The sequence below is a fragment of the Halichondria panicea genome, chromosome 8, assembly GCF_963675165.1.
Source record: "Halichondria panicea chromosome 8, odHalPani1.1, whole genome shotgun sequence".
In the NCBI taxonomy this organism is placed as follows: domain Eukaryota; kingdom Metazoa; phylum Porifera; class Demospongiae; order Suberitida; family Halichondriidae; genus Halichondria; species Halichondria panicea.
The window spans coordinates 5,787,240-5,801,941 of record NC_087384.1 but is presented as its reverse complement, the minus strand read 5'-3'; the positions used below and the strand labels follow the sequence as shown (position 1 = coordinate 5,801,941).

At 40.4% G+C, this 14,702-nt stretch overlaps 2 protein-coding genes across 3 annotated transcripts; one reads left to right on the top strand and one right to left on the bottom strand.

Annotated features, from left to right (window-relative positions):
- Positions 1–1,522: 1,522 nt before the first annotated feature.
- On the top strand, positions 1,523–2,507 carry LOC135340205 (glutathione synthetase-like). The gene is made up of 4 exons (XM_064536525.1): positions 1,523–1,537; positions 1,769–1,861; positions 2,123–2,204; positions 2,260–2,507. Exons 1-4 carry the CDS (start codon positions 1,523–1,525, stop codon positions 2,505–2,507), a joined length of 438 nt encoding a protein of 145 aa, XP_064392595.1.
- Positions 2,508–7,647: 5,140 nt separating this feature from the next.
- Positions 7,648–13,705, bottom strand: LOC135340568 (protein NLRC5-like). Of its 2 annotated transcripts, XM_064536928.1 has the most exons (9): positions 13,587–13,704; positions 12,982–13,082; positions 9,153–11,780; positions 9,025–9,099; positions 8,896–8,961; positions 8,580–8,829; positions 8,381–8,479; positions 7,844–8,186; positions 7,648–7,780 (listed from the first exon to the last, which is right to left on the bottom strand). In XM_064536928.1, the coding sequence occupies exons 3-9, from the start codon at positions 11,676–11,678 to the stop codon at positions 7,753–7,755; spliced, it is 3,387 nt and encodes a 1,128-aa protein (XP_064392998.1). In that variant the 5' UTR covers positions 11,679–11,780; positions 12,982–13,082; positions 13,587–13,704; the 3' UTR covers positions 7,648–7,752. The 2 variants fall into 2 exon arrangements, with proteins under 2 accessions (XP_064392998.1, XP_064392997.1); XM_064536927.1 differs by lacking the exon at positions 12,982–13,082 and having other exon boundaries at positions 13,587–13,705.
- Between the last annotated feature and the right edge of the window lie 997 nt (positions 13,706–14,702).

Genomic DNA, 14,702 nt, shown 5'->3' with positions numbered 1-14,702 from the left:
TCAGTGAGTACGGTATGCCCAGTGTGAACACTAGACTGAGAGCTGCCGCTGCCAGGTACATGTGGTGAGCTGCTACACTCCTGTCAGACTGTGTGTGTGTGTGTGTGTGTGTGGAGTAGTTTCTACGTATCGAGTGGTTCATCCATTTTGACAAGGGACTTAGAGGAAGCACACGTTCAATATAGACCCTTTCTCTGTTGAAAGAGACGACAAATGCATCCATCAAATTCTAAGCTTTATGCTTTGGACTTTTTCGCCTGATACATCCCAAGACGAAGCTTCCTCGGTATACTCAAATCTAAATGAAGCACTGGGGATATAGAGGAAACCTTTGGTATACTGACGTCTCAGACAATAATTATTATGTAGAAGTACAATGTAGATCTATTGCTCGGTTACATCCATATCCAAGCCACACAACTTTAAAACTGACATTTCAAGCTTGCCTATGCAAATGCCCAACTATCTCCCTACCTGCATGGCTGTGCAAAAACCAATTTTCTAGCATTCACCTTGCACCTGTTTATATGGGTACACTGCACAGAAAACTGTACTGATCACATAATACAGCCTTCTCAAAGTCTAAGGGGACTAGATCTAGTAGTCAGTGCAGTATAGTCAGTATATTATAGTTATAGCTTATACAGACTCACCTAACCAGTATTAGTTTTTGACGGATCAAGGAACAAGCAGCATTGATTTTTGAAAGAAAGCCAAAGCAATAAATGAGTGTCTTTAATACACACGATATAATAATTATAATGCGCATTGCAGAATGAAAACAATCCAAAAGCAAGTACAAATCCAAGGCGCACGTGATCAGTTTCCTATCCCTCTCCTATGGTATGACATACTCGTACCGGAACCTGGTTTACACTACAACTGCTACAGTTGGATACTCCTCCTTATATACACTCCTGGAGTTCATTAGGTAATACATAATATTATACTATATAAACCCTTAAACTTATAATTCCCTGGGAAACTATGAAATTCATCCCTGCTAAACACACACAAGTACATAGTTGAGTCTAATTGTTTTTAGTTCAAAGAACATGTATTGTGTGTATTCCGGTATTTAAATTTTTAAAATCTTCACATTATAATTATAGTTACATAGCTCGAACATGTATATACAATAAAATCTTTGTGTTCAAAATCTTCACATTATCGAGTTCTCAACACGTATTCAATAGTATTTTTGTCCGGTATGATCTCACTATAAAGTTGGTCGCTGAAAATCCCTTTCGTAATGAGGGAAACTATGAATTTGTTTTCGGTGATAAGAGAACGCTCACTCCATTTTCGGCTGTGGTAGTCAACGCTGGATTCATCGATTATCCACGCAGCCATCCAGCCTAGCTGAAAATAATCCGTCTTCCTACCGTTGTTGAAGACTTTTCCGAACGGCTTTAGATTGTACATACAACTTTCTCACTAAAAAACGAGTTGTGTCCGGGAGAAAGTATAACTTAGCATCTTTAAAGGTGGTGTAGATCTAGATGGGAGCAGTAGCCAGACAATGGCTGAACGGAGAGTAAGCAGTTAAGATCACCAGAAATAAAATCAATAGTGCTTCCAGAGCCAATCCAGTTTCAAGTGTCAGCTAATTCAATTTAAATTTCAAAGGATAATCGCATTCATGACACTCTCCAATCTACCACACAATCCAATATCAATTGTGTGACAAGTTGATAGCATGCTCCTTTGTTGTTGTATTATACTCATAGTGTCCACATCAAAGGTTGAATAATCATCAATTTACTAGGAGTGGGATGCTCGTCTACTGTGTGAAATGTCACGAGCAAGTAACTGTCCATCTGTCGGCTACCAACTAGCTGGGACTAAGAAGGTACAACAAGCTTTATAACAGTCCCAGGAATCTTGGAGAAGTAAGTATTGACAATCACTTTATAATGACATAATTATTATGGTTCTTGTCTTATATGATAGGTTCTGTGAAGATTCTGGTGCTGTTGCGAGCATCATGCAGGGCCACATTTGCTGGAATGTACACACTAGAAAATGTAATCTCTCGTAATCTCAGTAATCTGCTCCTGCAGTAAATATGCCTCTAGCTGCTTGATAGCGATAAATCATGCATTGCCATTACTGTATGTAGAATGCCGAGGGGGACTGGGAGATTGAGAGAGCTCTAAAAAAGCCTGCTGATTTTGTTGTCAAACCACAAAGAGAGGGTGGAGGTAACTATATATAACTAATATATTTATGGACAGTACATGCAGCTTCTTGTTGCAGGCAACAATTTCTATGATGATGATGTTCGTACCCTCTTGGAGGAAATCAAACACACCTCAAAGAGAGCAGCATACATTCTCATGGACAGGGTGCATCCACCAGTACAACCTGGACTTATTCTGTGGCTAGGCAAGAACATTGTTACCCCTGTAGACCTCACTTGTGAACTGGGAATTCTTGGAGTCTTTTTGAGGTCAAATGAACATACTTTATTAAACACACTACCGTATGCCAGAGGCATACGGTAGTGTGTTTAATTGTATAATTGTAAACACTTTACTTTACAATTATAGCTATGGCATTTTTATGCCTCGAGGCGTAGCCACACGAGGGATACGGTAAAGCTGACTGTGTGTGTGTCTGTATGTGTGTCTGTATGTGTGTCTGTGTGTGTGTCTGTTCCAGATGCAACTGCTCAACGGTTGCAATGCGACGAAAACTAACAGCTTCTATAGGCTTCTAGCCACGTTCTCTTGGATTTTGATTTGTGGATTAGCAAACTAAAGCTTCTTTCTCGAGTTATGGCTAGTTTGACTCACATTGAAGGCTGTTACAGTCTCTTCAGAATCTTTTATAGCATCATTTGTCCGCACAAACTTTCTATTCAACTTATGAGTTAGCCTTGCACTAAAGCGCTAGCTTTTTGTTAGCTATGCAAGAGTCAGAAAGAGCTGCTATAAAGAAGCTAGCTAGCTATTAATTTTAGTAGCCATTTATATATATATAATAGTGAACTTGCAGACACATCCCTTATTCCTGGATGTAATGTGCATGCACGCTACATACCACGAGTAAATAGAAACCATTTTGAACCCCATGCAGATCCTGCAATTTTCTTCTTTGTTGAGGTCCTATATAGTAAGCCACAAACCAACTTTTTCTGATAACTCTTTTTAGACTGCTTGTTATACATGTATAAATACTACTTTCTGTGATTGACTTTATATACTTATCTCACAGACTACTAACTGCTTTGACAAAGATTTACTCCCACTGTTTGGCTACAGGCCATTTAAGACGATCAGTATGCACTATTAACTGTGGACACCCCTTTCTTGTGAAACAATCAAAGCACATTGCAAAATATTTATCTCTTCTATATAACACTCTAATACTTTTGAGCGAAAGCAAAAACATGGCGAGAGGCATTAGCAAGCGCACGCTTGCAACACTCGTTAAAGTTATAACTAGGCCCCTGATAAATTATACTCGGAATAATTTAACTTTAACATAACAAAAGAGAATATATAATTGAGTAATAGACATCTATGTCCATTTTTGATAAAGACATTAAGTTTTGCATAACGACGTTTTCAAGGCAAAAAAATGCTGAAGGTGAATAATTATGGCTCAGTACGTTCAAGTCTGGCTCAGCAGGATAACACTGAGAATCATAATTATATTTATATTATGTACTGTGCTTATGTCTACATCTTGTTACATTTTTGGGGGAATAATCTGCAGATTTTTTGTGAGAATAATAGGCACATAGAATAAAATGAAAAAAAGAATAATTTATCAGGGCCTATAGATGACTGGTTTTGCTATAATAATTATAGCAAATACCCTTTGAATTCGATTCCCTGTTCAGTCTGAATTTATTAAACCAATGGCGTATATCGACCGCCGAACGCCCTTGTGATGATACGTAAAAATTATATTGTTCATGGATCTACAGTTATGATGGTAATCTGGGGCATAATTATATCACCATTGCAGTGGCTGAACGAATCTTTTTAACTGCAGGAAACAAAACGAAGTGATGATGAATGTAGAAGGAGGTTATCTCTTACGATCCAAGTCAGCCTCATCTAATGAAGTTGGGTTGATGGTAGGGTCTGGAGCACTGGACTTGCCAACTCTAGTTTCTTAAGTAACTCAGAATATGAACTAAAGAAAGAATCAATTTTCTTCTTTGTTGAGGTCCTGGTAAGCCACAAACCAACTTTCTAGTTATAGATAGATAACTCTTTTTAGACTGCTTGTTATAGATACTACTTTCTGTTATTGAATTCTGTCTTTAATACATGCACACATGCATGCATGTACACATAGCCACACATGTACACCATCTGTGATTAGCATCATCATTATTACCCATGTAAATGTCTTATTTCATTATCATTATCAATTTCGTTGTTGCAAATATACTTTATGGAATTGTTTGGCTACAGGCCATTTAAATAACATGCATGCAGTTGCTTCAGTATAATTGGAATCAAGCTATCATGCAGATAGATCATGCATGTTCTGTGTGTGTATGTGTTTCTCTTTATGATCTCAGACAGACTCGAAACAGAGCCAGTTAAAGTAGCTAATTCATTCCGTTATAACAGGGGCATAAAATAATATATAAACACAACTTTCTCGAGTTCAGCCGGTTCAAGTATAATTGAGGATATACATCTACATCTTCCTGCGCTGGTATTATATAATAGCTAGCCTAATATTAGCCAATAGCACCTGAAAGTCATGGTGTTATCAAACTCTGCACTTAGTCAGCAAGAGAGCTTGGACAGAGTAAGTACTGTGCAAGATCTATAGTCAGCAAGGGACATCTAGATTTACTTAGAGCATGCATGAGGCTGAGGCTACAGGCATAGACACTATCTATACACTGCAAGTTATAAGTGGGGGCCCCATATCGTTGGAGGGGCCTCAAAGTGCTAGTGAAATCTTGATCGATCCCCTTCCTGTCCATATCCTCCACAAATCACATAACGGCCATGCCAAAAGTTGCACCTGCTGGTAAGAGTATATTTATCGGGGCATTTTGTGTTAACTATAAAACTCAACAATTATGTAAACTGTGTCACACTGACTGTATACATGTACATACCATAGAGGGTAATTTTTCGTAGGGCAAAATATTCGTGGTTTTCGTTGTTGAAGGTCTGACCACGAAATTTTACCCACGAATGAAGCGACCTTGCTTACCTTTACCTGCATGCAGTGCAAGCTCCAACCACGAAAATATTACCCACGAAATGTCTCAATATTGCTGAACCACGAATATTTTGTCCCTCGAAAATTACCTGCTATGATTGGGGCGAGCGAAGCGAGTCCCTTCCTAGTGATGAACGTTGCAATTTTGTCTGTGTGTGCATAGATGGTGTGTGTGTGTGTGTGTGTGTTGTGTGTGGACCGGCACGATATTTGTTTTTTGTACTTGTGACCCTTTACCAACTCTTACGTGAAAGCTGCACATGGGCACAAGAGCTAGCTACACTCAGGAAAGAAGGCTCAGACAAGACACAGAGACTCTTGAGGCTACAAGCACGCCTACAGCAGGTCAGAGCAGCTCAGATGGGGACCTTCTGAGCCTAAGATCACACAGGTACGCCTGCAGGAGGTCACAGCAGCTTACTTGCCATGTTTCACTTCCAAGTCTTGTGTTTTTGTGATAATAAACCTGCTAGCTCAACAGGACAAAACAGAGATCGAGACCAGTCACTACGACAGGTCAGAGCAGCTCAGGTGAAGACTTCTGAAGTTGCACATGCACCTTTAGACAATACAGCACTATGGCAGGTAAGACTAGCTCAGATGGAAACTTCTGAGGCCACACTGGCACGCTTACAACAGGTCAGAGTAACTTACTTACCCGGCAAGGATTGTTCACAGTATACTATCTTGTAATTTGGGTCCAGCAAGAAGTGATAATATCTCCTTGCTCCTAACTTTGCTAGTTTGTATAGCCAGCTCTTTCATGCTGAATTTTCACTCATACATATGTTTCACCTTGAATCTTGATGTTACACCACAGTCAAAGACCACAACAACCCTACACCGCTCAGAATAATTGTCACGGGTATACAGCTGGCACAGGGAAGTCGTATCTAATCCACTGCATCAGACTACTCGGTTTTTATTCACTGTTACACAATCACTGTTACTAATTTCATTTCATGTGATAAATAAACTTAAATTACCACATCATGCACTGTACAACAAACACAAATTGCTCGCTCGCCCCAAACATGCTCTGCATGCTCCTAGTACGGTAGTTTGAGTAGATTCGTAGGTCAATAGTAGCTATTCACACGTTACGTTCCTTTAGTTAGGATTAGGCCAACAAAACAATGCCACTTATAATTGGGGCAAGCGAAGCGAGTCCCTTCCTAGTGATGAACGTTGCAATTTTGTCTGTGTGTGTGTGTGTGTCATGGACCGGCACGATATTTGTTTTTTGTACTTGTGACTCTTTACCAACTTTTACGTGAAAGCTGCGCATGGGCACTAGAGCTAGCTACACTGGGCTCTTGAGGCTACAAGCATGCCTAGCGCCTACAGCAGGTCAGAGCAGCTCAGATAGGGACCTTCTGAGCCTAAGATCATACAGGCACGCCTGCAGGAGGTCACAGCAGCTTACTTGCCATGTTTCACTTCCAAGTCTTGTGTTTTTGTGATAATAAACCTGCTAGCTCAACAGGACAAAACAGAGATCGAGACCAGTCACTACGACAGGTCAGAGCAGCTCAGGTGGAGACTTCTGAAGTTGCACATGCACCTTTAGACAATACAGCACTATGGCAGGTCAGACCAGCTGAGATGGAAACTTCTGAGGCCACATGGCACGCTTACAACAGGTCAGAGTAACTTACTTACCCGACAAGGATTGTTCACAGTATACTATCTTGTAATTTGGGTCCAGCAAAAAGTGATAATATCTTCTTGCTCCTAACCTTGCTCCTCATGTTAGTTTGTATAGCCAGCTCTTTCATGCTGAACTTTCACTCATATATATGTTTCGCCTTGAATCTTGATGTTACACCACAGTCAAACAACCCTACACCACTCAGAATAATTGTCACGGGTATACAGCTGGCACAGGGAAGTCATATCTAATCCACTGCATCAGACTACTCGGTTTTTATTCACTGTTACACAATCACTGTTACTAATTTCATTTCATTTGATAAATAAACTTAAATTACCACATCATGCACTGTACAACAAACACAAATTGCTCGCTCGCCCCAAACAATGCTCTGCATGCTCCTAGTCATAATTATTCTTTGCTTTTCTGGTGTCTATCCTATTATTGTAATCTGCTAACATACGCATTCGCTGGAGACTTGCCAGTTGGTAAGTTACATGTATATAATTAATTACGCATACACAATTAGTGCACTGTACATATTTGTCAGTCGTGACAATTTTCGACTGTTTTATCAATCTTGCCCTCACAGGCCACCTCCCAGTACCTGTATAAAGTACCCCAATTTCACCCACACACACATAGTTGTAACCCAGCCCCCCCCCCACACACACACTGTAATTAGCTCCATTCAATATATGAAAAAGTCTTGCGATGATCTAGCTCGGTATAATGCTATAGTATACCCAATGCTATACCCAAAGCTGAGGACATAACATCATGCAGGATTAACAGAAAGTCAATAAAATTTGTTAAGAATCTTCAACAGCACAAATTTAGGAAGACAGTTCAAGTCTCAAATGATGACATACACAATAAGAGTTTAAGGAAAGTTAGATCCTGTTGCATCCCACAGGTTTCCTACAAGCGAAGAATTGCACGATAAACAGGGCGGCAGCATTGTACGACTAATGTTTCACTTACCTAGCTGCTGACTGACAAATATAAGTGGCCAATGCTTCCATTCCCATATCCAGTACAATGTCCACTAGTGCTCGGTACGTGGCTGCACCTGGATTATGCTGTCTCCACACTTTTAAAGTATGAAACATTGCTGTTTGCATGTCATTGAGGAACCAAGCATATTTAACGTCTTTCTGTTCAGCAGGATTCAGCCCCAACATCACAGGGTAGGTCTCCACATTGTCAAAATGAGCTGCCAGGTCCAACATGTCAACTTCTTTAATTTCAGTGTCAAGTTGAGAGTCGGTCACTTTTGTACGCTCCTTCACTTCCTCAATTGTCACAGTCCACAGTCTATCAGCTCCTTGGAGAAGGAGAGGGATGTGGAAAGGGATGTGGGTAATGGGTGGAATATCTGACAATAAACTGAACTTCTTAACATGGACATTCTAATTTTCTAGCTCACACCCATGTGCAGAACAGTATAATTATATACAAATGACTCGTGTAAAATTTTTTATACAAGGTTTATTGATAACTGATCTACCACCTATATACCTGAGTGAATGGTTTGTGGATATGAAGTGAGGACATCTTGTGAGGTATCTCCTTCTTCTGTGGCACCAGATGGTATAGCATCAGTCATTATAGTAGAGGCTGTGTGTATAATAAAGAATTGGTACATGTATGTATGTATGCACTATATACGTATATACACGTATACAAAATGCCGATAATTATGGATAGCAACACTCACTTCTTGTATGTTGGTCTGTTCTGTGGGTAGACTGCAGCGCTGTAGTACAAGTAGCCTCGTCACTAGCTGTGGGGTGGTGCTCTACTGGTGATGCTTGAGAGAAGCTCTGTTCATTGATGAGAGTGTCTGGATCAGTGACATCACTAGGAGTGTCCACTGTATCCACAACCTCATAAACGATTGGGTTGTATTCCGCTGGCTCGTTAGTGAAATACCATGAAGAGTTACTGTCATAATCAGTGGAAGAGATCTACAGATTGTGTCACACAATATAATAATTATATGCATGTGTATCACTCGCAATTGACACACTCACCTCTCTAGCCATGTCAATCATCTCTGCCAGCAGCGTATCCCAAAGAAAAAGGAATGTACAATTCATCTAAGAAATAGTATTTGTGACCGTAAATTTAATGCATGATTTAATGAATCATAGTTTACTAACCTCTTCATTTCGTGGAGGTAAACATGTTTTCTCCCACTCATTCAGTACTGCAGAATTCCTTGATTCCCGTGTGGCCTGTGTATATATTATTAAGATAAACGCAACATAATCTATGAGTGCATGAGTACCTTCAACTGTTCGTTGCACTTATGTATCAACTCCTCACTCACAGGATTACCACGGAGGTTAATGCCATACAGACTCAGGTAGTTACTAAAATTTAAATTGTCCAGACTAGGAAACAGCTCTGGTAGACACTCAGTGAGAGCTATCACTCCCTCATCATCAATGGAGTTGTTGCTGAGATACAATGTCATTAAACTCTTACATATCACATTAGCGGACTTGAGATGATGGATAAGCATTATGATGTCGGCAGAGGTGAGAAAACCGTGAGAGCAGTCAAGGTGTTCCAGTGATTGAAATGCTTGAAAAAACTTTGTCAGTAAGAGAGTTCCGGCACTCCCACTGAAATTGGAGCCTTTCAAATACAATGTTGTTAAACTGTTAGGGTGGATTTCTAGCATCTCACAGGTGACTATGTAGTGAAACTCTGAGTGAAATGAAGTCGTAAAATGGGTAGCTCTTAATATAATGTGATTCAATCCTAACGGAATGTTCTCCACAACTGAACACCATCCAGGTAAACCAAGATTATTATCAGAGAGTTGTAAGTATTCTAGTTCAGCAGAGTGAGAGGCAATGGACTGTAAGAGGGTGGTCAGTAGAGCTCCGTTGACGTCAGCATCGCCAGTGAGGGTGTTGGATAAATCTAGCAATGCTAGATTAGCGAGAACTCCTGCACGTACAGCTGTCTCTAATGACTGTATACCAGACACTCCAAGAGGATTGTGGGATAAGTCCAGTTGTGTGAGGCTCATACAAGATGCGTGCAAGAATGGTGACATGACGTCAGTGAAGTTCCTATTCAAATAGAGATGACTTAAAGATGTAAAGGCAGCTGAGGCTCTCTTGAATAGATCGGCAACACCTTTGCCAGACAACTTAGTCCGTTGGAGGGATAATTCTTGTACTTGCAGTTTACCATTTGCATTGGAAAGTATGTCAGTTAGTTCCTTCAACAGCTTATCACTGATTGCACAATTGGATATTTCGATAACCATATCATCACATTTTGCAGCATGTCGAAGAACATAGAACATAGCTACACAGTCAAAGGGAGTGCTCAAATTACCTTCTAATAAATTTTTCCCATACATTTGACAAACCTTTGTTGAGAATCTAGGGTCCGAAGCTTCGAAAGCCACATGACATAAATCCAACATTTTAAACTCTTTAGCCACCAGAAATTGATCCATCAAACCATCATCCAAACTGATCACCTTATCAATATGACTACCATGGTACTTACTAGCAAGACCAAACATAAATCTCTTTATCATGTTGAACCGGCCACTGTCAGCATGAGCTTCAACAACCTTCAGTTTCTCCTCATTGGGTAGAGTAGCAAGATGGAGGGCAGCCAAGAACTCCTGGATGGTCAGGTGAGTAAAGTGAAATGACAAGCCGTGACCAACAGGTAGAAGTGATCGTGCAGACTGCAGCAGACCAAAACACTGCAACTTGTCACCAACTTCGGGTAAGCAACAGGACAATTCAGCTTCTGAGAAAACTAGCTGATCTAGTAATAAGCACTCGTAGGCAAACTCACAAATCAACCAGAATGTGTGTTGTAGATCACTCGGAATCTTATCAAATCTATTCAGGTTAAACGGACAAGCAGGGAAGTACTTTTTAATATTGCGAAGGATAAAATTCAGAACAATTTGACTGTACAGCTCAGTTAGCGTACAAGGAAGCTCTTGGTCTGAAGTATGCCACAAGTTACAAACAATGGCACAATTGAGGGGCACAGAACACACACTCTGAATGGCTGGGTTGTTCTCAAGCTGCTTGATAAGAGAAAAAGCTTTTTTGGGGAATTGTTTAAACTCCGATTCTATGTACTGTTTGATATTCTCATCATTGAAGCCAACTACCTCAACCAAACGGTCTACAGAAGGAAGGTCGTGAAGAGTAGCTGAAGCAGAAGGTCGGGAGGTCAAAAGAACAGAAGCAAATGGAAGAACATCACCAAAGAGAAGGTCATAGAGAAAGGACACTTTGGAACGGTTTACTTCACTGAGCTCATCCCAGCCATCAGCTATGATGAGGACACCTTCTCCCTCTCTATCCTCCAACTTTTCTATTACAGGTGTGCGGATCCTTTCACTGGAGTGGAGAAGTTTGAACAGCTCAGCGAGACTTGAGGCTGAGGATACTCGATTCTCTCTCAGTGGAATCAATAAAACACAGTCGAATTGTGTCAGGATCTTGCCCTCTGCCCACCCTTCAGCAAGCATAGTACACAGTGTGGTTTTACCAATCCCAGCATTGCCCTCAACGATAATCTTTTTCACTGGTTTCTTGCCTTCTTTGACTCGGAATAGGTCGCCATGGAGAAATGGAGTACGTTTGACCTTATCATCAGGTGCACCATGTTGTGGCAAGCCGGCTCTAAATCCTTCTTTCTTTTCAGCCTCCACTAACTGCAAGTTGATAAGCCTGTCTCCAGAAACTGGCGGCCATTGCTCTTCACGATTTAAGGATCTCTCTCTGTACTTCCGGCGAATGCTGGTAATGAATTTATCCATCTTTTAATGCTTCAATTAGATCAATTTGGCAATTATTACAATCTTTGTGGGTTGGTTTTACGCTTCACCAACTGAATTCTATTCGATAAAAGCACCAACAACCTAGCAGAGGATAGAGAATTGAGATTTGATACATAATTATATGGCCACCCAGGTTGTCCTAGAGCTATACGCTTGAAGAGTGTCTAACTGAATCACTAACATAGTATAGTAAGACTATATGGTGGCCGAGAAGGGTAATCTGCCTCCGCCTACTGCCACAATGAACCGCGCACGGATATTTTGTTAATCACCCACGATTAACACATTAAGCGCGGGCGGTTAAACAAAGAACCGCCGGCCAACACATTTTCTGATCAGTCTGCACAGTCGATAAATTAAAACTCTGCGCGTGCTTCAATTTGCGGTTCATAGGGGCGGTAGGCGGAGGCAGGTGACCCCTCTCGGCCTACCGTAGATAAGTGTTTGTAGAAGCTATGAAACTGCATAAGTAGAGTTGGTAAATCTAATTAGCTATATGGTTTCACACATTGTTACTCTAACCACTAACCACTTTATATCAATATAAACGCCACTTAGACTGCATGTTACCTCCGGGATCTGGCTTGCGAGACTAAAATTACTCAGGATGCAGTCCAATTGAACCTAAAGCACCACCCTATTAGCTTGTGATGCGTGGCAAATCCCAATGCAGTTGGGTAGAATCCTGGTCCATTAGTTGATCCTCGAAATTATTACACAATCAGCAATAAGTAGGTTATAACTCCATGCCCTCGTGCTGTACTGCTAATACAACTCTTGACCTAGGGCTCAAGTTGTTTAAGCCAGAAGATTGGACACGATCACGTGCAACAAAATTTTGCTAAGCTGGCTCACATTCTTGACAATGATTCTTGTGTAATGATTCAATGTGAAGTTTCTTGTTTTGTTAGCGTATCAGATACTGAGAACTGACTATTTTGGACTTACTGGCTTCTTTAATTAGGTGGTATATATACTGAGCTACCCCGGCATCCAATTATCCCTAAACATCCTCTCCATTCTGACGAGTTATCTATCAGTGTATAGAGTGTTTACTGGATCTGCCAGCCAGTACAATGCAAGCTGTATACAGCACCACTGAACTATATATACTCTACCCTAATGTAGCTACCCTAATGGCTACAGTATAGCTAATCCCAGGCAAAAGATAGTACAGCTATAGTCAGGCTCAGTACAGTTGGACATAGCAATACAGTTGTTCAGTATATATGGTGAGAAAAAAACCTTAGGAATGTGACATGAATGATGACGCATGTACAACCTCTCTGTGTATAAACTGTACATCCCCTCTTGCATGAGTAGTTACAGTACTTCTTCTAAAAGAGGCCCCCAGGGGCCAGGGCCCTTCTAGTAAGGCGCCACCTGCATGGAGATTTCTCCTATAAGGCACCATGTATAAATTCATTGACTATTTCTTGTTTTGCATACACTAGTCTTGAAAACGTAATTATTAAAAACCGGCGCCTTATTTAGAAAAAGTACGGTAATAACAGGAGCACATATTAAGGAAGGAGGAGGATCTACGACTCTCTATACAGAATAGCTCTTGTCTAAGTGGTGTTAGTACAGACAAAACAACACGTATATCGGTACAGCAACATTCCTTTGAAGTACTGGTAATGATATTCACATATTTTACAACTAGACTACAACTTAGACCCTTTTAATGAGTTCCAGTCCTGGTAATAACCTATAATGCCTATTTCCAGGCTTCAACTAAACTGTATAGCTGCCTCTACAAAATACATGGTTTAGAAAATCCAGGCATATTAAATAGGTATCATAATTATTATGAGAGGGTCATTGTCTCAATGATTTAATAATTATGATCATTATTCAGTCACTTTATTAAGTAGTTGGGCTTACCATTAACTCAGTGGCTCAAATTAAACTTCAGTGTTTCAAGGGCTTGTTGTTTATATTGTGTAAGGGAATTTCCCAACCTAGCTGGTTTGGGTAATAAAAACAGTCTAAAGAATAGAATACCAAAAATGTGTGAGTAGTTGTACTTAAATGTAAATATCTTATGATTGGAACATTTCTAAGAACATCTGCTGATACCAATGTGTAGGTGAATAAATAAGCTACAACATATCCAAATATGGTTCCATGAAAACATAAGGTGGTGGGTTTGTGGTGATTAATAAAACAGTAAACAATTGTTATAGTGGGTAATCGGTTAGGGAGAGAAAAGGTCAACGGTTTCCGGCTAAGGTTTGGAACTTTGTCACAACATCTATATAGATAGTTTGGCTGTCTTATGAAAGGTTCGATGTTGCTTAAATATATACACATCCTCCGCAGTGCTCAAAATTGCTAGTTTTTAGTGCCGTTTCGGTTAGGGAGAGATTGAAGAAGATCTCACGGTTAAGGTCCAAAAATTACACCGAGTAAGCTTGAATAAATTGCCTAACTTTTGATAAGAATAAATTTGTCCAGAAATACTTTAGTTCCGGAAATAATTGATGTTACATAAATTTTTTTACGATCACCCCCATTATCACCTAAAATTATTTCCCACTACAACAACTTTTGGGGAAATATTTTTGAATCACGTTGTAGCTTATTCTCCGATCCATTTCTAATTGAATGCTAGGTGACCTAGCGTTCAATTAGAGACGGATCGGCCTGGGATCGAGGCTAATTCTACAATAGTATCAGCACAATTTCTTAGAAATGTTCCAATCTTGAGATACATTTAAGTACAACTACTCACCTATTTTTGTATTCTACTCTCTAGACTGTACATATACAGTGCATCCATGCAGTCTGAGACCTGAATGGTGTAGCCTCGATCCCAGGCCGCCTCCTTCACCGGCCTTCTTTTCAAAGGCCCTCTGCTAGATCGGCCTGGATCAGCGAGAGCGGCCTGGAATCGAGGCTAAACGAATGTTAGCCTCGATTCCAGGCCGCTCTCGCTGGTGTGAGGGGCTGGGATCGAGGCTAAACAAATGTACACTTTGCATGCTCAATATTTTTTGT